At 38.3% G+C, this 23,449-nt stretch overlaps 1 protein-coding gene across 3 annotated transcripts in view; it reads right to left on the reverse strand.

The window, feature by feature from the left end:
* Ccnh (cyclin H) overlaps nucleotides 1–19,030 on the reverse strand; it is a 46,981-nt gene extending 27,951 nt beyond the window's left edge. For 2 of the 3 annotated variants that reach the window (XM_075976368.1, XM_075976367.1), the window contains exons 1-7: nucleotides 18,775–19,030; nucleotides 17,574–17,696; nucleotides 15,107–15,180; nucleotides 13,619–13,829; nucleotides 8,422–8,585; nucleotides 5,918–5,988; nucleotides 3,112–3,223 (exon numbers count right to left, since the gene is read on the reverse strand). In XM_075976368.1, coding sequence (XP_075832483.1) covers nucleotides 3,112–3,223; nucleotides 5,918–5,988; nucleotides 8,422–8,585; nucleotides 13,619–13,829; nucleotides 15,107–15,180; nucleotides 17,574–17,696; nucleotides 18,775–18,891 — 872 coding nt within the window. In that variant the 5' untranslated portion in view covers nucleotides 18,892–19,030. Of the gene's footprint in view, nucleotides 1–1,835; nucleotides 3,224–5,917; nucleotides 5,989–8,421; nucleotides 8,586–13,618; nucleotides 13,830–15,106; nucleotides 15,181–17,573; nucleotides 17,697–18,774 lie in introns of all 3 variants that reach the window. The other variant, XR_012910903.1, reaches the window with a different exon arrangement.
* Between the last annotated feature and the right edge of the window lie 4,419 nt (nucleotides 19,031–23,449).

The following is a 23,449-nucleotide window of genomic DNA, read 5'->3' on the forward strand; positions in this document are numbered from 1 at the left end:
CTAGCCTAGGTTAACACAGTGAGACTTTATCTTCAAAAGCAAAAATATTTGTTTACTGAATAACAGGCACTAAAAACTGGAAAGAGATTATTTGTGACTATAAAAGCAATACTTAACCCATTGTAGCAACAACCTGCAAAGATTATAAAGAGGCTGAGCATAGCTATAAAACTCAGTACTAATTACTCTAATGAGATTTTGGGACAATCCTGAGCTTACAGTGAACATAGCAAAGAGAATCTAGAGGAAAAATGTGTTGGGAGATCTTGCCTCAGTTATCATAAAAGCATACTGAAGTGGAGCCCAGTGGTGGTACACACCTGAAATGTGAACACTTGAGTGGGTGAGGCAGGAGGACAGAGTTTGAGGCCCACTAGGTCTCACGCCTAGCAACAATAAAAAGGCACAGTATAAAAGCTATGGTATTAAGAATGGCATCATATACATCAGTGATTAAAGCAGACAGGCAAAAGTGGCTCCACACATCTGGTGACAGGTTCACTGGGTTTAGACACCATGCTGGACAGCCTAAGTTTGTTATCCCAACCCATATGGAAAAAGAAGAGGACTCTTACAGACTGTCCTCTGCCCTACACACAGGCACCCACTTGCATCTGTACTCAACACAATAAATAAATCAACTGCTACATCTTTGAATTTACCTATGATAAAAAATTGTTATCTAAAAAAACCATGAAATATTCAAAAGCAAACTACACAAAACTAATATTGTAGGGGAAAACCTTAACATTCATAAGCATTTCTTTATTAAAAAAGCAAGTAAGTATCAAAGTAGTAAAAAAACTATATAAAATAACTACTAAAAATTTAAAGGTGAGAATATAGAAAGCATAAGAATATCAGAACCAATACAGAAAAAATAAATAAATTTAAATGGCTATCAAACCTGGAAACAGTATTCATAGTGATTGGGTAAATGCAAATGATCAAGGTGATACTTTTTTTTTTTTACTCAGACTGGCAAAGTAAGATTAGTAATAGTAAATGCATGATGTGGACACACGAAGTATTTCATGCATTTATACACAGAAAAGATTGGCAGAGGATAGACCCATCTGGTAAGTTACTTCTGAGGCCATGATTCAGATTTGCAGTTTGCTCAAAGGGAACTTTGGTTTTTATTCAATGAGCAACATAGAATACAGTTACTGTATAATGAAACATAGAGGCAAAAATCCTAATGATCAAGGAAAACAAATTCTTTGTGCTGAAGTACTGCTACTTGGTGGTGTCATAAACTGTTTTCAGCCTGCACTGAGATGAGTAGAACAGACACTGTATACTTAGAAACTACACAACAATCTGACAGACTTTGACCACTAAATCTAATAAAATAAAATAATTTTAAGTCTATTTTACTTTGTAGAAATTTTGGTTGTATTTTATAAAAAACCTATGTCTGTAATATTTTTAAGTCCTTCCTATACAAAGAAATACTGAAAACACTTTCACAGAAATGTGTAATTTCCTTGGTAGAGTACAAAGCAAATGGCAACTTGGAGTAAAATGTACTCTCTGTTAACTGGAAATTTTGGGTGATGACCCATTCCATTATTAGCTAGAACAGAATTAGTAGTTGAATGGTCCAATGAGGAGGACAAGTTAGTAAGTACTTCAGGGTTTGCAGGCCTTACAAGTTGGAGTACCCTGCACTTAAAAGTCTGCAGTCTATGTCCAGACAAATCTCTGGGCCCCAGTGCAAAATGGAGGAACCCTTTCTAGCAGGGTTCCCTCCCTACCTGAATAGGCTCTAGGCTCAGAAGCCTGACCTTATCAGGAAGCTGTCCTTAAACCTGGATGCCAGACCTACCTACCTCAAGTGTGTCCATTTGATAACTAGGAATGGTGCTCCAGCTGTCTGATACGAGCTTGTTGCCAAATGCACATGAGGTGATGCCCCAGCTGCTGTTCCCATTTATATGTGTGTCTTAATCTGGAATAAAGGTGAGCTGTAACACTGAAGCAGTCTCCCGGAAGGCTATTTCTGTTCATGTTCACAGCCATCTGAACCCTGCTTCGCTCCCTCCTCCCTCATGGACTGATGGCCAAGGATCCCTGAGGAAGAGGGAGACTCACACAGAGTTTCTGCCATAGCCACTTAACTTTTCTGCCATAGAATGAAAACAAGATAATTACATTAACTAAAGGGCATTCAGTGTTCTAGTAACTAACTACTTCTAGAAAAAAAAAAACAACAGGTGGGGAATAGATTGGTGGGTGCTGGGCTTCATATCAGAAATATGATACTGAAACCTAAAGATTTCAAGATTTACTGGAAGCCACAGCTTTAAGACAACAGTCCTATAAATAATTACACTTAATTCCTTAAGGAATTAAGTCATGGCTACCTTGCACTGAAGTCCTTGGTATGCTCTTCAGCTTTCCATACATATTTGTTAGTATTTCTTCAATAATTTCTTCAGCTAATTCCCATTACATGTTAAATAATAGAACTTTCGAGTGAGTCCACAAAAGATAAATTCTTTTACTTGCATTATTCCTATGACATGCTTAAAAAGAGTTAAATCTCGAGATCTTTTATGCAGAGCATAACAGATTTTATGGTAAATTCCACATTAGCCTATTAAGTATGCTCTTATACTTACAGAAAGTAACTTAACAGTCCATTTTATTGGTTCTCTGATACAATGTTTTCTCAAACAGAAATGAGCCAAGTTTCCTTACTAGTTAACAAAGATTAAGTCTAAAACAGTATACTTGTTTTTCAAACCAACCATAAGGTTGGTTTAAAAAAAAAAAATGAAAGTTTAAGGCTCTCATAGAAGACTGACTCCCAGTAATTCCATGAAGTGGAAAAGAAAGCCAAGTTACACAGTAATGATCAGAATCAGAACTGTGGGATGAAAGCCAAATATTTCTTCCTTGTGTTTGCTCCCACTAGAAATGTACACATCAGACGGCCAGTATAGGGATGAGGACAAGACCCTGGGTCAAACTCCCGGCACAAGCAAAATCAGTATACTAAATTGAAATATATATATCTGATTTAGGTAGGTACCAGTAAAATAATTTAAATAAAGTTGAACTCAGTGACTTTATGAACATAACTTTGGAGTCATAACTACTTACGTAACCACATTAAGCGCAAGGTCAGCAGAATGACATCGCTCTAGCTTCTGTTTCAGAACAGCAACTTCTTCAGACCTGGGTGGCTCATACTTTTTTACTAGGTTTCTCATGCCTAAATAGAAATACAGAAATATTTAATAATCTGTTTTAAGCTGGGTGTGGTGGTACAACCTTAATGTCTACACTCCAGAAGCAGAGGCAGAGGCAGGGAGATCTCTTGAGTTTAAGGCCACCCTGATCTACAGAGTGAGTTCAGGACAGCCTGTCTCAAAAAGACAAAATTTGCTTTCATATAAAGAAAGGAAAATAACATGCTTTAGGAAATAAAAGACAGATTTACATTCTATATTAAAATCAAGAAGCACTAGTCTTTTAAGTTCAAGTAATAGGTATCTGCTATTCATTTCATTATATATGGCATAAACAGAAGCATGCTGTATGATTTAGGTAGTATTTTTATAAGTACCTCCATGCTTATATTTTGCTCAATTTAGGGCATTTGAAGTAATCTCTATGTGATATAGTAAATATTCTTTATTCTGTGCCACCAACCGGGCGATGGTGGCGCACGCCTTTAATCCCAGCACTCGGGAGGCAGAGGCAGGCGGATCTCTGTGAGTTCGAGGCCAGCCTGGTCTACAAGAGCTAGTTCCAGGACAGGAACCAAAAGCTACGGAGAAACCCTGTCTTGAAAATCAAAAAAAAAAAAAGAAAAATATTCTGTGCCACCAATCATATTCATTAACAAATGGTGGCCTAAGAATATACTTTTTTTAACCAAAAAAACCCTAACATATAAAAAAGGATACCTCTGTAACAAATTATGCTCTAACGTCATTCAACATAATAAACTAAATAAAAATTTCAAGATTTTTTTTTTAGGAAAACATGAATAAGTCCAAGGACTTATTGTGTGGTCATGTGCTTCAGACTAGTAACTAAACTGGAATCAGTACTTATGTCAACATCTTTAGGGCAATATCTGTCCCCCCCCATCCCATATATATGTACCTTCATATTAAAGCTGAGTATTTTCTGAAGCAGTATCCTTGTGTCATATTTATTTAAAGTGGAACAAAATAAAGATGAGAAACCAGTAATTAAATGTTAAGCTTCAAATAAACAGTGTATTATCCTTATTTATCTTCCTCTACCAAATTGTTAGGAACTACTATTACAAATCACAATTAGCTTTGGAAGTGAACCCTCTAGTGGTAAAGACGAAGACTTACAGTTTATGCAAAGAAAAAAAAAAACTAAACATTTATTCCATTACTCCAAAATCACTTCAATCGAAGAATCATACCATGGCATGAGAACTGCATACCTTGATTCCCAGTTTTTACAATAAACATTAAAGTATAATTTATACACATTTGCTATCACCTAAATAAAGGTCTGCAATCCTGTATTTTACTGGTTTAAAAGGCAAGTAAGCCTTTACCTCTGAAGTACACCTCAGTAGCTATGAAATAATTGCCAAGACAGGTAACGAAGAACTGAGTATGGTGGCATATTCTACAATCTCGGCTCTCACGAGATAGAGGCAAGAGATTCCAAGCTTAGGTCCAGCCTGGGCTACATTCTCAAAAACATATATAAGTGATATATATATAGTATACACATACTATATATGTGTTTTTTTTGTGTGTGTATTATGCGCCGGTCAATCAAGCAGAAATTCTAATCAGAATTTCTAAAGCTGATTTCTCAACACCAGCACTACTAAGTTTTTAGTATGTGTTATCAATGTCTTTCTAAAAAGTTTCCCAAGGCTACTATTAAAATTATCACTAAGTTCATGTATTTAAAAAATGAAATGTATTCTCTCACCCTTTATAGAGTCCAGGAATCTGAAATCTGTTTCTCTGAGTCAAAATCATAGTATTGGCAATGAGCTAAATTCTGCCTGGAGGCACTGATAAAAATCTATTCTGTTTGTTCATTTCTGGTGACTGCCAGCACTCTGTTTTTTTTTTTTTTTTTTTTTTTGGTTAGGCTGCTACAGTTTTTAAGGCCAAGACTGCACTTCTCTTGCTGTCATGACACTTTTTTTATGGCTGTCTCAAGTTTCTTTCTACCTTTTGTTCATGAGGATTCATCTCTTCAGTAACTCAAGTCACCACCCGCAGCTTTTGATACTAGCATTTACAACGTCAACTCTCGTTTACGGCAACAAGTACAGGTTCCAAAGATAAGACATAGACCTCCTTTTGGGGCCACTGTTTTAGCAGCACCCGTCATGTTTATTTTGTTGTTGTGGTGGTGGTGGTAGTGATTTTGTTGTTGTTGTTGTTGTTTTGGTGCTAGGGTCTGAACCAAAATTGGAACATGCCGGATGAGCTCCACCACCAAACCCTAATCCAGGCTCATCTGACAAGCTACATTTTTATCAAACTCTAAGCTGTAACAGTCAGTGTCTTCTGAAATTGACACTTCATCCCTCTCAACTCCACTTGAAAATGACTGCCTTTGCATCAGTAACAAAATATTAACTAGTTAGTATCTGTCATTTTGTAAACTTACTTTGTAGTTAGTTCCCTTGGGTCTGAATGTCTCTCACATATTTGGAGAAACTTTTAAAAGAACCTTGTTTTGACTAGGTCTTTTCTAAATCTGATAGTCAAATTCTCCTTTTACATATAAAAAGGATTTCCTTCCATATACCTTTTATTTATTCTCACCAGTGTATCTTCAAGGCATCATGACACAGTAATTCAATAAAAGTAAATGTAAACAACAATCTACCACTGCACATTAAATACCAAAACATTTACTTAGAGAGCAGCTCTGTAATAGCACTTACTTTTCATTATATCCAGGAACTGTGACAGGCAAGTTCTATTTTCTCTCAGCATCAGACTCTCTGATAAATAGCTATTGAAGGGAAAAAACGGCATTTTAACTCAATGAAATCATACAGCACATTGAAAAGACAAGGCATAAATTATTTTCCTCCATGTTTATTTCATCAAGTACAGTTTTAAAACTACTTAAAAATATTACATAATATTGGAAAACTCCACAGTACTAAAACCTACAGCTATTATAGTCTGAAAGATTTACTATCATTTTTTGCTTAAGAGATGTGTACTGTTCAAAGTTTATTTAAATTTTATTATGTATAACCTTTCAGAGATAAGATAACAGTACTAATGACCAATATGTATCGTTTTATATTAAATGTTCGATATAGGCATTCTCTCAGCCTAACTTTATGTGATTCATGAGGAGTGTGAGCTGTAGACAGATTAACTAAGATCAAAGCTAGAAGATACAGAATATGGTCCCCCTTAGTAACAATGTCACTCTACCTGTGGCTGGATTTGAGCATTAACAAGAAATCTATATACAAGATATCATCTTATGCTTTGTAATTCTATTACATCTTATCAAGTCCAAAGCAAACATGTTAAAATCTTTCTACGAATGTTTTTATAAACCCTAATTACATTTTGTTTAAATTTTAGTTCCTCTGAAATTTTACATGCAAATACATCATGTATAGGTGCTATAATCCCAAATGATCCTATATCTTTAGACATAAATATGAAAAGTATTTTTTTCTCCCAGATAAATAGGTTATAAATAAAGAGTTTTAAGAACTGTTATTGCAGTATCTTAAACTATCTAGATTAAACTATATATGAAACTTTGGTTTGGGTAATTATGGTACATATTAACTAATTTCCTTATTCCTGTCTTGTTATACATTTGCCATTTTCCTTGTGTTTCTTTTTATTCTTTCAGTTTTATATCATTCTAATTTTTTTTTTAAACAGGGTCTCATGTAGCCCAGTTAGAACTCATTATAGCTTTTGAAGACAACCTTTAACTCCTGACATTCCTGTTTCCATCTACTACAGGCTGAAATTAAAGATAAGCTATCTCTTACAGAGGCTCCACACCTAAGAAGACAAGTCAACTATTGACATGGATGTCTTTCCTATTTAATGCACGGTTTTATTCTTGTACCTAAGTGTAACATAGCAGAAGCTCACTAAACGTTTGCTTAGTAAATAAATGGGATATAACTCACTATAGGATTAAATCTACACAGAGTTGTACTTGGGGCTGAAGAGATATCTCAATGTTTAACAGCATATCCTGCTCTTCTAGAGACTCAAGTCTGGTTCCCAGAACTCATACCTGGTAGCTCATGACTACCTAACTCTAACTCTAGCGATCTGCCACCCTTTTGTCTTCATAGGCATGGCTACTCATGGCATATATTTTCATGTACACAGTTAGAAGGTGGTCACAATCCCTTACCCTAGAGGCAAATGTGTTTCAAAATTTGTAACTAAGTTATAAAAAGCTAGCTTGGTATATATGCTGCCTTACATAAAATATGGTATCTGAGGGTCAGGAATATTGGTACTTCTATAATGATAAGAAATATTCCCAATGAGAGAGGCCAAAAACTAAATTACATCTGTTCATGTTTGCTACTGTCTTACTACTGTATTTTGAAACTGTAAGTATATAAGATAGTTTAAGCTTAGAAAATTTTACCTCCTTCAGCTATTTATAAAAATGAAATAAAAACATTGTCATAAGAAATTATAAACAATAAAAAGTATTATAATTTGGAAAATAATGAATGTAATATTTCTAATTTACTATTCTTCTAGCTCTCTAGTAATATACCAAAAGTACTGTTACAGGTTTAAGAATTAATATATGCATAAGATAATATTAAAAACCAAGTGCATTTAATTCCCATAAAGTACTCACGGGAATGTCTGCGTCTGTGTGTGTGCTGCACATTATTTACAGCTAACTTCAGTGTTCATCTGGATACACCCTAAGACATTACTTCTACAAATTCTTACTGCACATTATCTATGGCTAACTTCAGTGTTCATGTGGATACATCCTAAGACATTACTTCTACAAATCCTTACTGCACATTATCTATGGCTAACTTCAGTGTTCATGTGGATACACCCTAAGACATTATTTCTACAAATCCTTACTGGATGTGTTACACATGCTCTCCAACACACGACAGATACAACAAAGCAGGATTGCTGCATTTACAAGTTCATCAACTTGAAAATCTGTCATACAGCTATAGTTGTCTTCCAAAACTACCTGTTTCGCTTCTACCTTAGTCAGAAATGTGTTCTCTTAAATCAACAGTACTTTATTAAATACCTTTTTAAAGGCAATTTCATTTCTTCAGTCATGAAACTTAGCTGATATAAGACATATACAAAGACAATTATCTAATGAACCCTACTTAAAAACTCAAGACTCTACGAAGATGTAAAACTTAAATTTGAATTAACGTAAACAAATCGATACCTTTCCATAGTAATTCCAGCCCTAGAGGCACTTGATAAAATGGCAGTCAGGGCAATTTGTGAAGGTGTGTATAAAAGATACGCATCTGTCAATGCAATTCTACTAAGAAAATCATCAGCTGTTTTCCTCAGAATCTCTGGATTCTCCAACATGGGGTATCGAGTCTAGAAAGAAAGTATACAGATGTCACAATTTCTGAGAGTTTACTGAAGATCAATAACCATTAAAAAACATACAGCAACTAGCAGAGGCTTAATAAAGAATGATTATTGAAAGTAGTTCCTTTCCTATGTCCCAAAAACTAATCTTTCATTGTTAGATTGTTTGTATGTACTAATTGAATGTAGCTTAATTACAGACATCAAATTCTCAACATTTCATTCTGTTTTCTCTGATATGGCTTTCAAACACTTTTGGAACCAGAACCATGATTAGAAATATATGCCTCTAAGAAAAAAACAGAAACACATGCTTCAAGACAGTAATACTTAATACTATTCTCAAATTTAGTCCTTTTCAAAGTTAGATGAGTAGGCTCCTAGAGTTTCTACTGCATTCAAGGCAGATCCAAGATATATTACTTTCAGGTAAAGTCGAACCAGGCAATACAGGCAATTGTAATGTCAAATTAGGAACCGTTGTACCTTATCACTATCGTAGAAAATTTGTCCTAATGTATACTGTTGAGGAAAATAAATGGAAATGATTTTGGATCCATCAGCCTTCCCAAATAGCTAAAGAAATGTGTTTAGACTATACACACGAAACCTGAGACCTTATAGCACCTGTCAATTACTGAAGTCTCAATCCCTCAGACTGATTTGAGATGCTTATAGTCAAGTCCTGAAGCAGTAAGACAACCTGTAAATATCAGGTTCAAATGTGGAGCCACACATGGCCAAGTCATTTCCCCCAAATGTCTGACCCTGAAATAATGGAACCACTCCATTCCGACTGCAGATGCCCCGTTTTCTCAGGATTCTGCTTATTTTTTTCATGTTGTTCTTGCAAACCTCAGACCATTGGGGTATGAATCCTTCTACCTGATCTCACTTATCAGAGTCTTCAATCACTTCTTTCCTGTACTTTTAAAGATTCATTTTTACTTTCATCTGTGTTTGTGTGAGTGCATGCATCATGCACAGTGCCCACAGAAACAGAAAAGGGTGTTGTGTTGGATCTCCGGCAGCTGGAGTAACAGTCAATTTTGAACCACCAGATGTGGGTGCTGGGAACTAAGCTCAGTTCCTCTGGAAAGGCAGCTAGCACCAATTTCAACAGTACATGAATCCAATTGCTATACTTTTGATTTCTTGGCACTGCCAGAAAACTCTACAAAAGCGGTTTTGGGATACTACTATAAACCCAAATTCTCTCATCTTGATACGTCTCTCAGCTTTGTCTACCAATATAATGTTGTCCTAGAAAATTTGTTCTTTCATTTGTTACTGATGATGGTCAGTATTTTCTACCTTAATGTCTTTACTAGACCTTAAATCCACCATTCTGTGGAAAATTATCTCTGCATTTAAAAAGGAAAAGCACTATTTCCACCAAATCCCCAGATACAACAGCATCTTCATCCAGACTCTCCCTTTCTCATGTCAACACAAAAGCTTGTCCACCTTTCTAAGGCTAACTGTACCGTTTCAAACCCCATGCTTATCTCCTGTATATTGTTCATAAAGAATCCATAGCTCTATTATATGGTCTCTGCTTCCTCCTTAGTCTTTTTTTTTTTATTACTACCTCCTTGGATCAGTATTGAAACGTGTCGATTCTTTTCTGCAAAACTAAACACTTTTATAGTCAGTATTTCTTCCATCTTACCTCTTTCCACTTCAAAGATAAACTGTTTAATGAAGTTATGTATGCAAGTTTTGTGCTACAAAATTGACAAGAGACATCTCGCTGCCTGGACAGTCACCCAAACTTCTTCTGTACCGTTGGGGCATCCATCCTCAGCCCACAGGCCCATAATATCCAGCAGACTTTTCCATTAAGCAGGAAATTTCAAAGACAGTTCCATCTATATTGGCAGTTTGCCAGTCATATTTTTCTGAGTCTTGTAGAATGTCTAGTGGACTCTTTTATGAAGCAGGAGCCTCGAAGGATTATCTCACCTTTAGACAAGTTTAGCAGTCATCTCTGTGGGTCCTGCACGTTCAGTTCATCAAACAGTCCAGGCAAGAGCAGTTTCTTGCCCAAATGGCTAGCAAACTCTATAAGGAGACTCTTTGATGCCCATCTTCCTCTTGAAGTAGATTGTTGCTGCTAGGAGCAGATGTGTCTCATTGTTATGAAAAGTCCTAAGTTCTTAAAACATTTGAATGCCATATTCTGAAGGTCTCTGAAAGATTTGAAGAATACCTAACTAACTGAAATCAATCTCTATCTAGAAAACCTAACATGACTTTAATCTTGACTATTACAGATGATTATCTATTATCCTGTATTTCTTAATTTATACATTGCATTTTTAAATGAACTGCACAAATACAATGCCTTAATCAAGAGCAGAAATTACATATAACAAAATTGACCTAAAACTTGTATCAATAAACCAAGATCCATACCAATACAAAGTATCCATCTCTAGAGCACAAAACAAATTTTTCTTTTAATAGTAAGAGACATGAGTTCTACAAGGCTCTAATGCAGCTGAACATTTCCTACTATTTAGTGATTTCACATCCATAACAAGTACGTTTGTAGTGATACTTGTGCAAACAATACTACAATTCAGCATAAGACACAAGTATGTACATTACAAAATTCTGAAAAATGATAAGCAACTATGTTACTGGTCTATGTTACTGCTGCACTATATATTGTAAATTACTATTTTAGAGCATATTCTACTTACTAACAATAACTCTAATTATAAAATACATCATGCAGGCCCATAATTGAGTAATAGAAGCCACTGTTATGAGAACATATGACTGCTCCATGCATGTAGCACTTAGCCAAGGACAATAAGTAAAGGTGGAAGACAGTGATATAATTCACACAATAACATATTCATCTAGTGTCTCAAAGTATATGTAGTCATTAAGAAAACATAATAAACACACTTTTTTCCCCCTATTTTCCCCTTCCTGGACAGGATCTTACTATGTAGCCCAAGTTGGCCAGACACAATTCTGAGTTCTGGGACTCTCCTTTCTTTTCGTTATAATTTTTTTAAATTTTATTTACTTTGATGCATATGGCGTGTATAGGTATTTGCCTGCATGTATGTCTGTGCACTACATGCATGCCTGATGCTCAAGAGGAACAGAAGAAGGCACTGGGTCCCTTGGAACTGGAATTATAGGCAACTATGAGCTGCCATGTAGGTGCTGGAAATTGAACCCTGTGCAGTCTCTTTACTGGTAAACCATCTCTACAGTCTGTTCTCTTTCAATTTATTCCCACAAAGCCACCAATCTTCTTCTTTTCCTTCTACACTTCAAAGACAAATTTCAACAAAATCATAAATGACCTTTCTGGTACTAAACTCAGCAAACATTATTAACCTACTTTTTCTTTGCCTGATCTGAGCAGAATTAGAAAGCTGATGAGCTTTCTTACAAAAGCACACTCTACTCCCTTTGTTTTCCGTATAGAGTGTAGTCCCTTAGGAGTCTCTTCACTGCTCAGCTGCCCTTTAAATGTTTCCCATGAGCAGTCCTCACTGTTACCCCTCTCTGCACAATGCATGACACATAAAGATGTCCAATCTTATCAGACGCTGTGATGGCTGTTTTGACTACATCAGGAATTAAATGAAGCCAAAAATGGCTGGGCGCACCAGTCAGGGATTTCTGCTTAATGAAATCGTTTGAAGGGGGAAGATCCCCGTCTAATCCAGACTTCTGAAGGAAGAAGATACACCTTTACCAGATCTTTTAAGGTGGAAAGATCTGCTCCTAATCGGTGTCACGCCTTCTGCTGGAATCCTTTACAGGACGTGGAAGAAAGAAGGCCCTCTTTTGCTGCAGGAGCACCTTCCGCTCCTTCAGCCACTGAAATACCAGCCCACTGGGGCGTGGCCTATTGCTCTAAAAAAGAGCGGCAAGCCTCAGCTCCCTTGGTTCCGGCTCTTGCACCAGCGAGTCTGACTGACCGTGTTCTGTAAGTTTGCCCCTAAAATAAATACCCCTGTGAATCCAAACTGGTATGGGATTGATTCGCGCATTACTCTTTCTTGCCTGCTTGTCCTTAGGTTCTAATGCCAGTGAAGGATCCACTAGGAAGGTCTCTGGTGGGATGTTCTTTTGGCACCTGATTCCTAATCTTGATTTGAATTTCACTTCAAGTGATGCTTTCTCAACAATGTCTTCCTTGCCTTTCAATTGGCCATCTTCTTATAGAGTATTTACATTTCCCTCTATAAAATTTAGTGAACTAATAGCTATCTAACACACTAAACTGTAAGGCCTATGAAAGTTGTCATGTACTGTCTTGTTTCTAGGCTGAATGTTCAAACATATTTAGCATATAAACGTATAAACAATATCCATAGCTGCTTAACTGAGAAAAACCAGCTCTTGACTTCTCTTCAACCTTACTTAGACTTTTCAACAAGTTAAGTTGACTATGACAATATTTACCTATGTATCAATACATGGCACATATAAATACATAAAACATGCACATGCACTTATCTGTGCTGCATGTTTAGTGGTGCAGTATCACTACACTGCCAGGCTAGTCTCACACTTCCAGGTTCAAGTGATCCTGCAGCCTAAACTTCCCGAGGACCCAGCTATTTACTTATAATTTTGGTGCTTATGTTTGTGACCTAAGTTCATAAAACATTAAAAATAGGAGCCATTTATAATTTAGTTTCAGGTTGGTACCTTTTAAAGGTTCTGTAAGTCTCTAGGCCCAGATCTATTAAAATATACATCAATTAGAAGAATTACCATAATTCTTTAAGAGCATTACTATAAACTCCCAATCTCCTACAACAGATCAATAAACCAGAAACCTGGAAATTCCTATCTAACAATCTAAGATAACAAACTCTTCAGGTGGACGCTAAGGCACATTAAAGTTTAAATACTATTACCCTAGAAGAGCCAGCACAGACTCTCAAGTTGCAAATATACTGTGCCATTTAGAATATTACTAGTTAGTTTTCAGTTCTTCTTAGCAAAGAATAACAAAGGAGTACATATATTAGCTCATTTCCTATCAGTAAGTTTACCTTTATATCAATGAGGAAGCCTTCAAACGGTCGATACGGATTGTGGACGATAAGGTGAAAATTAAGCTGCTGTATAAGTAGTAGTTCATATTCCAAAATTTGTTCCAGTGCTTTCTCCTGCCCAAGGGGACTCTCTCGAAGATTTCCAACAAACTGAGGACTAGACACATTGAATTCATCTACTTTGCAGGCCAAAAATGCACAAGTGAGCCTACATGAAGAAATAATGGAGGGCAGAAATATGTAAATATTCCTTAAAGTACTTTGTACATTGTTTAATATTTACATGCGACTATGCTAGACACTGCAGGACATTAAAAAAAGGAAATGTAAGTTAAAAATGAGTTCCTCTTCAAACTTTTATTCATTAGGAGACTTAAGAGAAATGGTAAGTTAAGTAGAGCCATCATCTAATACTGCTACAGCATTTAGTCAATATTAACTTCATAAAATTCAGACAGAAACTTAGAACAAAATAAAGAATAAAAGTAGTGTGTATCAAGAAATATAAATGAAGAGTTAATTTAAAAACAGAATAGTACACATGTATGTACCTTGTGACCAAAGAAGACAGGTAACATAATTAACATTGCAGAAGGTCGTCAGTAGACGTCTCAAATTCTTTGAGTAGAGTTACCAGTTTATGGACAAGCAGGAAATGCACCTGAGTACTAAATTTAGGTCAGAGAGGGTAACTAGTAGGAAGGCTACTGCTCACAGCTTTCAGAAGCTAGTAAGAATAAAGGCCTGAGAATAAAGTGGGAAAATAGAGTACACAGAATAAAGGTGGTGAGAATAGAGTGGGAAAATAGAGTACACAGAATAAAGGTGGTGAGAATGGAGTGGGAAAATAGAGTACACAGAATAAAGATGGTGAGAATGGAGTGGGAAAATAGAGTACACAGAATAAAGGTGGTGAGAATAGAGTGGGAAAATAGAGTACACAGAATAAAGGTGGTGAGAATAGAGTGGGAAAATAGAGTACACAGAATAAAGGTGGTGAGAATAGAGTGAAAAAAAAAAAAACAGAAGCATGAATGACAGCAAATTCGGTGATGAGTCCTATACTAATTCTGTACTTATCTTTAGTAAGTATAATGCTTAGCAAAGAGAAGAAACCAAATTTTCTTAACCAAAATTGATATGAAGCTACAGGATCGATAAACTGATGAGAGTGGAGAAAGTAATTACCACAAAAGATTCTTAGCCTGAACAATCGGGAGCATAAAGATGCCATTGACAGTGGTATTAGCAAAATTGCTAGGTTTAAGAAAAATTCTGTGAATGGTAGACAAATAGCAGTTCAAATGCCATTAGCAACATAGAAGATAATGGCAAGGAAGGAGACCTTACACTCAAATAGGAAAAAAAAAAAATCAAGACTAAACTGGCCTTAATTAAGTCAATAAACTCATATAATTCCCACAGACAAATGTCCACACATTATAAACATCTTCAATGAAAACAAAAAGACAAATTTATACTCACATTATTATCCGGGGGTGATATTCCATTACTGAATTATTAAGATAAAAACGCTTGAAATACATACAAGCTGTACCCTAAGATTAAAAGAAAGAAATATACGCATCTATAAAAGCAGGATCTACTTACATGGTCCACGTTAAATTTTGAAAAAATTACTGACTCATGCTCAGGAGGCTTACTTGAAAAGGTTCTCCACACCAATACTTCTGAATTTTGCTTGTATAAAATAAACTGGGACGCAATACAACAAAAACACCACAATCAAAAGAGCCTCTTTTATGTTTCAGCTACTTGTCCCCAGCCTACGAAGAACAATCCTTTCTGCAGTCACTGAATTTAAGAGTGTATGTGTGTGTGTGTGTATGTATGTTTGTCAGAATTCAGAGCAACATGAATACTTAAAATCAGAAAAATTTAAGCATTAAAATAAGTGATCACAGGTTACCCAATCTTGAAAACCTGCTAACAGAATAAAATGACTGTCACTCCAGATCTGTGGGGAGCCAGGACGACTGCTGCCAACCTGCAGCACCTCGTGTCACCTGATACATCCCATCCAATAAGGAAGCTCACTGTGTGAATCTCAAAACACCAATATACTCCAATCCTTACAACACATTAGTAAAATACTGCTATCTCTATAAAGTAATATCACAAGTTATCTGATTTATTCAGACATTTATCAAAGGTCAGAGGCTATACTTAACTAAGAACTACCTGAAGCTTCAACTATTATCACATGACAAAACAGTAAACTAACCATTTATTTAACTGATAACAGTAAAAATCCTTCACTAAAATTTGCTATCAATTTATGTTAAACAACAAAATTTGTATTCATTGTATAGACAAATTTTGTAACATTCATTCAAGAATTGCTTGACCCAAAGAGATAATTTAATCCTACCACCTAATTCTACAGCTCTTATAATGAAAAAGACAAAATCCAAATTTCATTATAGAAACTAATCAATTGTATCTAATACTGTTCATGACTGTTTCATCTCTCAGATAAGTCTGCAACTTAAAAATAAACTATAAATATGTGTATTTAATATTCTTCCATTTTTTTTCTACTATAAAAATGGAGGATCTTAAGTAGTTCTTCTCTATTCATTCACTTTAAAAACAGCCTTTAATACTTGATCTTTACAACTAACTAGCCATGAGAGTAATAAGCAAGGCAAAGGTGCTTTAGAGAGCAAGCCTTAACACCAGCTTTTTTATTTCTTTGTTGTTTAGCTTTTTAATACCAGTTACTTATTCCTTCTCACCACTGACCACCCTCTCTAGTAGGAAACACAACACTCAGAACCATATAAACTAATAATCCCGAGCCATTTGAGCCTGTGATACAGCTCAGTTGGTAGTGTGCCTACCAGCATGCATGCACTCCAGTACTACATAATACCAGATTGGCAGTTAGGTTGAAGGGATGGAATCACAAGTTCAAGGTAGTTCTCTGGAACATAATGAACTCAAGGCTGATGTGACCTGAGACTATCTTGCCAAGAAACCAGTAATAAGCCAAAAGATAAAGCTCTAACAACTTCTAATGAAAGTTTCAAAAGGTCTTGGGGTAGGAGTTGCAGCTGGAAGGCAAGGGATGGCTTCAAACAGGCACTGACCTGAGCAGAACTGAAAATGCTCTAGTTATACTTGAATCCCAATTCTACTTTCTCTAGTCAAGAAGGCCAGAAGAAAAATGGCTTTTCTTTTCCCCCCAAAAAATGAGGATGTCACAAACTGTACAGCAGACTATGAAATGGCGTTGAAGATGCCCTATTCACAAAATATAGCAACTTATGATTTAAGGCCTTTATTTAAAAATCTCACAAAAATCAGTTTTTCTCACTCATATTGATACATGTATGAATATATCAATATTTACAAAAAAACTATAACTGATTCATAGACAAGTTTCACTTAAGATTCATTACTGTTCAGGCCTTGACTCAGGGAAATGAGCACCTAGGCAGAAGCCACATTCCTCAGTCTTGCTTCTGTCTATTAACATAATTAGTGGGATGTCTGCCGATTTTCAGCCCAGAGTTCAAACAGTGGATATGCCTTCTCCAGACTTCCCTCTTGTCCACTCAGAAGCAGAGGTCTACTAGGTGAGCCAACATTAGAGGCACGAGAGAGCAGGAGCCTGAGATTCTAGTCAAGACTAAAGAGAGCGACTTCCTGATGAGATGCCTGTACTGGACCACAATATGAGAAGATACAATTGTTTTTTTTTTTTTCTGTTATGTAGTTGGGGGCCCATTTAGTTCTATAGTTAAGACTACTCTAGCCTAAAGCCTAATTCTAACATAAATACAATTTTGCTACTTGAAAAAAATGTGACAAAATTAAGCACAACTAAGGTGAGTCTTCTAGAGTAAAGAGAGAATTTAACAGGAAATTTAGAAGAGTTCAGTTCTCACAAGCTTGCTAAAACATTATATTCACAACCATGACTTACCACAACAGAACGTGGCATTGCTGGTTTAAATACCGAACAGAATTCCAATAATCTTTTCTCATAGTATTTGCAAAGTGTCATTTCTTCATAAGGCTCAAGAAACACTGGATCATTTGGAAGAACCTTTAAACAGAGCAAACATTTCAACATAAATTCAGTGAATTAACCGTAAAACCGTCTTCTCCATCCTGCTTAAATTTGATTTCTATCTTCAACAAAGGGAAAATACTTCACACCACTTTCTCTTTGTACGTTTGCTAAGCATTACACAAAATATTTTAGGAAATAATAAGCAAAATAAATAACCTGAATTTACACCATCATCTCTCAATTTCCCCAAATATCAGTTGGATATTTGTAAACAACCATGGCAGAGCATGTACCTATATGCTCCCAGGTCTGATACCATTATCTGTAAATCAATACTTTTTTCATTGGTTAGATATCTCCCAATTCCCATTTTTTCAGTCAATCTCTCTGTCACCCAATCTAAAGAAATCAGCAACAAATGACTCAGTATATTTGCTACCTCGTTGTTTTGGGAGTGCAAATATTATTTACTTGAAATCTGTCGGAGCTAGTATAATGTCACCTTAAGTCAGTACAACAGAAAGAAGACCTGAGGAGAGGACCACAGATCAAACCATGCTCAACTGGTTTGTCTACTTCCTTTCCTGGTGCAACCTTGTGCGTGAGGGTTGTTTATGGAAAGCAAACCCAACGTATCATTTCCCCATTTCAAGTCTTGGAAAGACTCTCTTCAGTTTCGGCATGAGTTTCAACCTTAGGCTTCCGTTTACAAGTTCCTTGGCTACGTTCCTCAATCCCTGTAGCACAGGTACAGTTTTGCCCACAATGACCACGATTCTGCACCAGCGGCTGTGTCTGCCAGACCATCCTTTGCCCCTCTACAGTGCCAACTACTGAGAATGGTTTGTCCTGACATCCTGCAGGACAAGTGACCAGTTCGAGTCCTGCACAAACTCGACATCCCCCAAGGCTTAACTGCGGCCTTTTCCCAGGAGTTAGTCATCCCTGTGACGGCTAGCCTGGGTCCCGCGTCCGTCTGCACCGGCTCCAGCCAGAAGCGCTCTCCGCGCTCCCTGCCCGCCCGCCTGCAGGCAAAGCGAGGACTTCAGGAGAGGCCGCAAGTTCCTGCAGGCGCTCGCGTGGGCGCAGGGCCTGCCCTGCGGGACCTCACCTTCCCGTTAGCCACCGCTCTGCACTTGAATTTACGGTTGGCGTCGGCCCGCAGGCGCGCCAGCTGCTCCTCGCTCGCAAAGGTCCAGTGCCGCTTCTGGCTGCTGCTGTGGTACATGGTGCAGCCCTAGCGGGTAGCGACACCGGGACAGCGACACACCAGGAGACCGCGGCCACGCGCGACCCCGACCGCGCGAAGACGGCGACCAGGACCAGAGACGCGCGCGTGACGTCACGGTCACGTACCGGCATCTGCTGAGGCGTTTCCGGAGCCCGTGGGGGGTGTTCCGCGGCGCGGGAGGGCGGAGCCTCGGGGCTCCAGGGCCTTGGGCGGGGCGGGAGTCTGAGGGGTGTGGCCTCGCCCAGTCAGAAAGTGGGCGTGGCCGCGGGAGGGCGGACTGGGCTCAGCACAGAGAAGGAGGGGGAGGTTCCAGGGTCCCCAGAGGATGTGTGTGCACACCCAAAGCTGAAGTCTTTCAGGCCTAAAGCCGGCGCCGTGGAAGCGGGGAGGAGGGCGGATATGCGTTTTCGTGCTCCTGCTAACACGACCTTTCTCTGCGTGGTTTTCTGTTCCTCCTAGTATTCCCATCTCTGAAGCACCAAGTGGAAGATAGTTTTATAGTTCTTGGTATTCCCATCTCCAGTATTGCTTTAAACGAATCTTACAATAAACTATCATAATGTTTAAGAGATTTACCTTTTGTTTTTTGTTATTAGGACTTTCAAAATTGCATTTGAGATGTCAAGTTTACATTGGTTCCAAAAGTCTTCACTGTTTTGTTTTATCCCTTTTTTTTTTCTTTTTTAAGGCAGAGTGCAAAGTACTCCACTCCCCACTGGCATAAACTGCAGTCAAGTTTTCTGCCCTCTCATTTTGCCCCGCTCCCCGTTACACGTCTCACTGTGTACAACAAGTCACTATTTAGTTCAGGGTGGTTTCAAACTTGCGACCCTCCTTTCTAACCCTCCTTTCTAAGCCTCTCAAGTTCTGCGAACTCAAGCATGCATAATCACACCCACCTCACCTTATCTTTAGATCACATTTCACTGCTACTGAATGGAGCTTATTCAAACAAAACACACTCTAGTCTAGAAAGTGTAGATTCACAACGTGGTGACAGAGATACTACTAATGATGTCGAATGAAAATTAGACAGCACCAAGAAGTAAGAAATTAACAGTAAAATTTTCAGTGGTTTTAAAAAATAAACATATTTGTCATTGTGCAACAGTTCTTAAAATGTGCTTTGTATTAGTTGTAGACAGATTCTAAGTATTTTGAGTGCAGATATTGCCTGCAACCCAAGACTTGCAATCAGAGATCTTGCCTTACTAGCACTGTTACCTTTTGGGCTCCAAAGAAAGGCTCTTCATTCTTTGCTAAAGGAACTTGCAAGAGCTCAGTAATGGGAATTCCTTTTTTCCTTTGGGTAAATCTTCCCTGTATGGCCTAGGTCTACCCTTGCTCCTGGGGTGCATCTTGAGGACAGTTTCTGGTCAGCCAGCTAAAACATTCTGTTTGTTCCTGTGCTCCCTCTGCCTGCCTGGTGATTAGCTGTAGGGCATTGTTGATTCCATCTTTGGTGTGGTAATTTCTCACCTGCCTGGGTAGAAATCCTTGTGTAGCAGCTACGTACACAAGGATTTCCCCAAGGTTAAATAAATGACATTCGGCTGATCTTACAATTGACCCAGGTCTCTTTGTGTGTTCTTTCAATCTCCAGGCCCTTGCCTGACTCTCTTATGGTGCAGTGGTATGTGAACTGTACCAAGGGGGTAACACAAAATCGAGTGTTACTCTTCCCATTTTTAAAAGCCTTATCCTAGTGACCCTAATGCTGTGAGAAAATTAAAGAATCTGAGATGATGTGTTCTTACCACACAAGGATGTAGTAATAGGGGCGACGGCGGGGCTGCGTCCCCAAACACCCCAGCCGCCTGCCCTGCCCGGCTAGCTTATGCCCCAAATAATTACACGGACACTGTATTCTTTTAAACACTGCTTTGGCCCATTTCTATCTAGCCTCTTCTAGGCTAATTCTCACATATTAATTTAGCCCATTTCTAATCATCTGTGTAGCGCCCCTAGGTGCGCTTACCGGGAAGATTCTAGCCTATGTCCATCCTGGGTCGGAGCTTCATAGCGTGCATCTTCCCTGGAGCAGGCAGCATGGTGTCTCTCTGAAGGCGTCTGCTCCGGAGAGGAGAGCTGTCGAGTCTCTGAGCTCACTTCCTCTTCCTCCTGGCATTCTGTTCTGTTTACTCCACCCACCTAAGGGTGGGCCTATCCAATGGGCCTAGCAGTTTCTTTATTGCTTAGCCAATGAAATCAACAGATTGATATATGACACTCCCACATCACTTCCCCTTTTTCTGTTTAAACAAAAAAAAGGAAGGCTTTAACCTTAACATAGCAAAATTACATATAACAAAACAGTTATCAAGTAAAGTTCCATCAGAAACATTTATACATATAACAAAATTGACCGTAAATCTTTATCAATAAAGCGAAATCTATACTAATGCAAATTATTCATGTCTATATCATATCCCCCTTTAAATGTAAAAGAACGTTTTATAAACCATATTTGGGAACATGGGCGCAGTTTTTTCTCTCCAAACTGCTTCCTGCTGAATGGGGGCGTCGTTAATTAGGTCTTTCATGGTATAACCTGTGTGCTAGTTTCATCTCAGTTGGCAGTTGAGCAAAGCAATTTTCTGAAGATGTTCACAGCAACCCTTCAGGAGGACGTGGTCCATCATACCAAATCGGAATAGAAGAAATGAACAGGGTCTCATCCTCTGTGAAAACAAAAGAAGAATCTCTTTTCCAAAGTATCATATCCTTAGATCCAAATTCTGAAATCATACCCTCATGATATCCGTTCTGGTTCCACTTGGCAGCCCATATAATGAAATGTCTCTCTGTACTTAGCTCCTTCACAGTCAAAAATTTTAAAGAAAACACAATGTACATAATCCAGACTCTCTGTGAATTTTCCATCTTTACGCAGCTTATTTTTATTTATATCTATAACTATCTGTACTCTGTCTCTTTAAAGACTTTACCTTTTTTTTTAACCATTAACTTTATTCTCTATATTCTTTTTCTTCTCTCTCCCAAGCCTACGTACATTCATCCAACAGTGTGACTCATTTAGTGGTCTGAATCTGTCCTATTGTGAATCTGCAATTTTTTTACTATCCAGGAGCACTTTTGATTTGCGCCTTTAAATCATTAGGCGCTTAAGAATCTAAGCTGAGACATTCCTAAGTTAACTTTTTGCTTTTTGAGCGTATATCTGTAGACCAGTAGACCAGGCTGTCTTTGAACTCTCAGAGATCCGCCTGTCTCTGCCTCCCACGCATTGGGATTAAAGGTGTTTGCTACTACACCTTGAACTCACAGAGATCTGTTCGTCTCTGCCTTCTAGGCACTGGGATTAAAGGCGTGTACTACCACACCTTGAAGTCACAGAGGTCTATCTCCCTCTGCCTCCCAAGTGTTGGGATTAAAGGTGTGTACTACGACACACAACAACTCTCTTCCTTATTTTGTTTTTTGCTTTAAGAACTTCAACTTTTAGCTTGCATATATTTTTAACATACAGTAAACCATTTAGAAATTTTCTTTGTCTTTGAATCTCTCTTTATTGTATATCTCTCTTTTTCTGACCACATGAGGCTTTAATTTACCAAGCAATATCAGTAGGACTAAAGGCGTGGCTTTGCCGGCTAGATGTAGCCCATTCCTTAGCTTTTCAGCCTCTTGGCTGAGGTACTGGCTGTAGCCATGTTTATAGCATTTCAAGGTCCCTGCCAGCCAGCGAGCTACAACAGACAACACTCAAGTCCTCTCTCTGTAGCCGGCCCTCCTGCCTCAAACAGTCAGAGTTTGCCCTGGCAGGATGGCCCAGAAAGCCGGCATTTTTAAACGGCGCAGCTTTTTTCCTGCTACGCCTGAAAACCGAAAAACATGCGTTCAGCTTTTCATCAACACTGTTTAAGTGTTTCGTGGCAGGACCTCTTAATGAGCTGCAGGCTTTGCAGCTGAAGCTGAGTCAGGAAGCCTCTCTTAAATGAGGCGCTTGCTTGCCTCTAGCAAGCAAAGTAGACCAGAGAAATTGTCACAATCAAGAAAACATGCTTTACTCTTTCCCAAGCTTTCTCAGGCTTTCTGTGGACTCAGTTAGCCACACGTCTGGGCGTCAATTGTAGTAATAAGGAGCGGCGGCGGGGCTGCGTCCCCAAACACCCCAGCCGCCTGCCCTGCCCGGCTAGCTTATGCCCCAAATAATTACACGGACACTGTATTCTTTTAAACACTGCTTTGGCCCATTTCTATCTAGCCTCTTCTAGGCTAATTCTCACATATTAATTTAGCCCATTTCTAATCATCTGTGTAGCGCCCCTAGGTGCGCTTACCGGGAAGATTCTAGCCTATGTCCATCCTGGGTCGGAGCTTCATAGCGTGCATCTTCCCTGGAGCAGGCAGCATGGTGTCTCTCTGAAGGCGTCTGCTCCGGAGAGGAGAGCTGTCGAGTCTCTGAGCTCACTTCCTCTTCCTCCTGGCATTCTGTTCTGTTTACTCCACCCACCTAAGGGTGGGCCTATCCAATGGGCCTAGCAGTTTCTTTATTGCTTAGCCAATGAAATCAACAGATTGATATATGACA

This window comes from Microtus pennsylvanicus, chromosome 6 (genome assembly GCF_037038515.1).
Source record: "Microtus pennsylvanicus isolate mMicPen1 chromosome 6, mMicPen1.hap1, whole genome shotgun sequence".
Lineage (NCBI taxonomy): Eukaryota > Metazoa > Chordata > Mammalia > Rodentia > Cricetidae > Microtus > Microtus pennsylvanicus.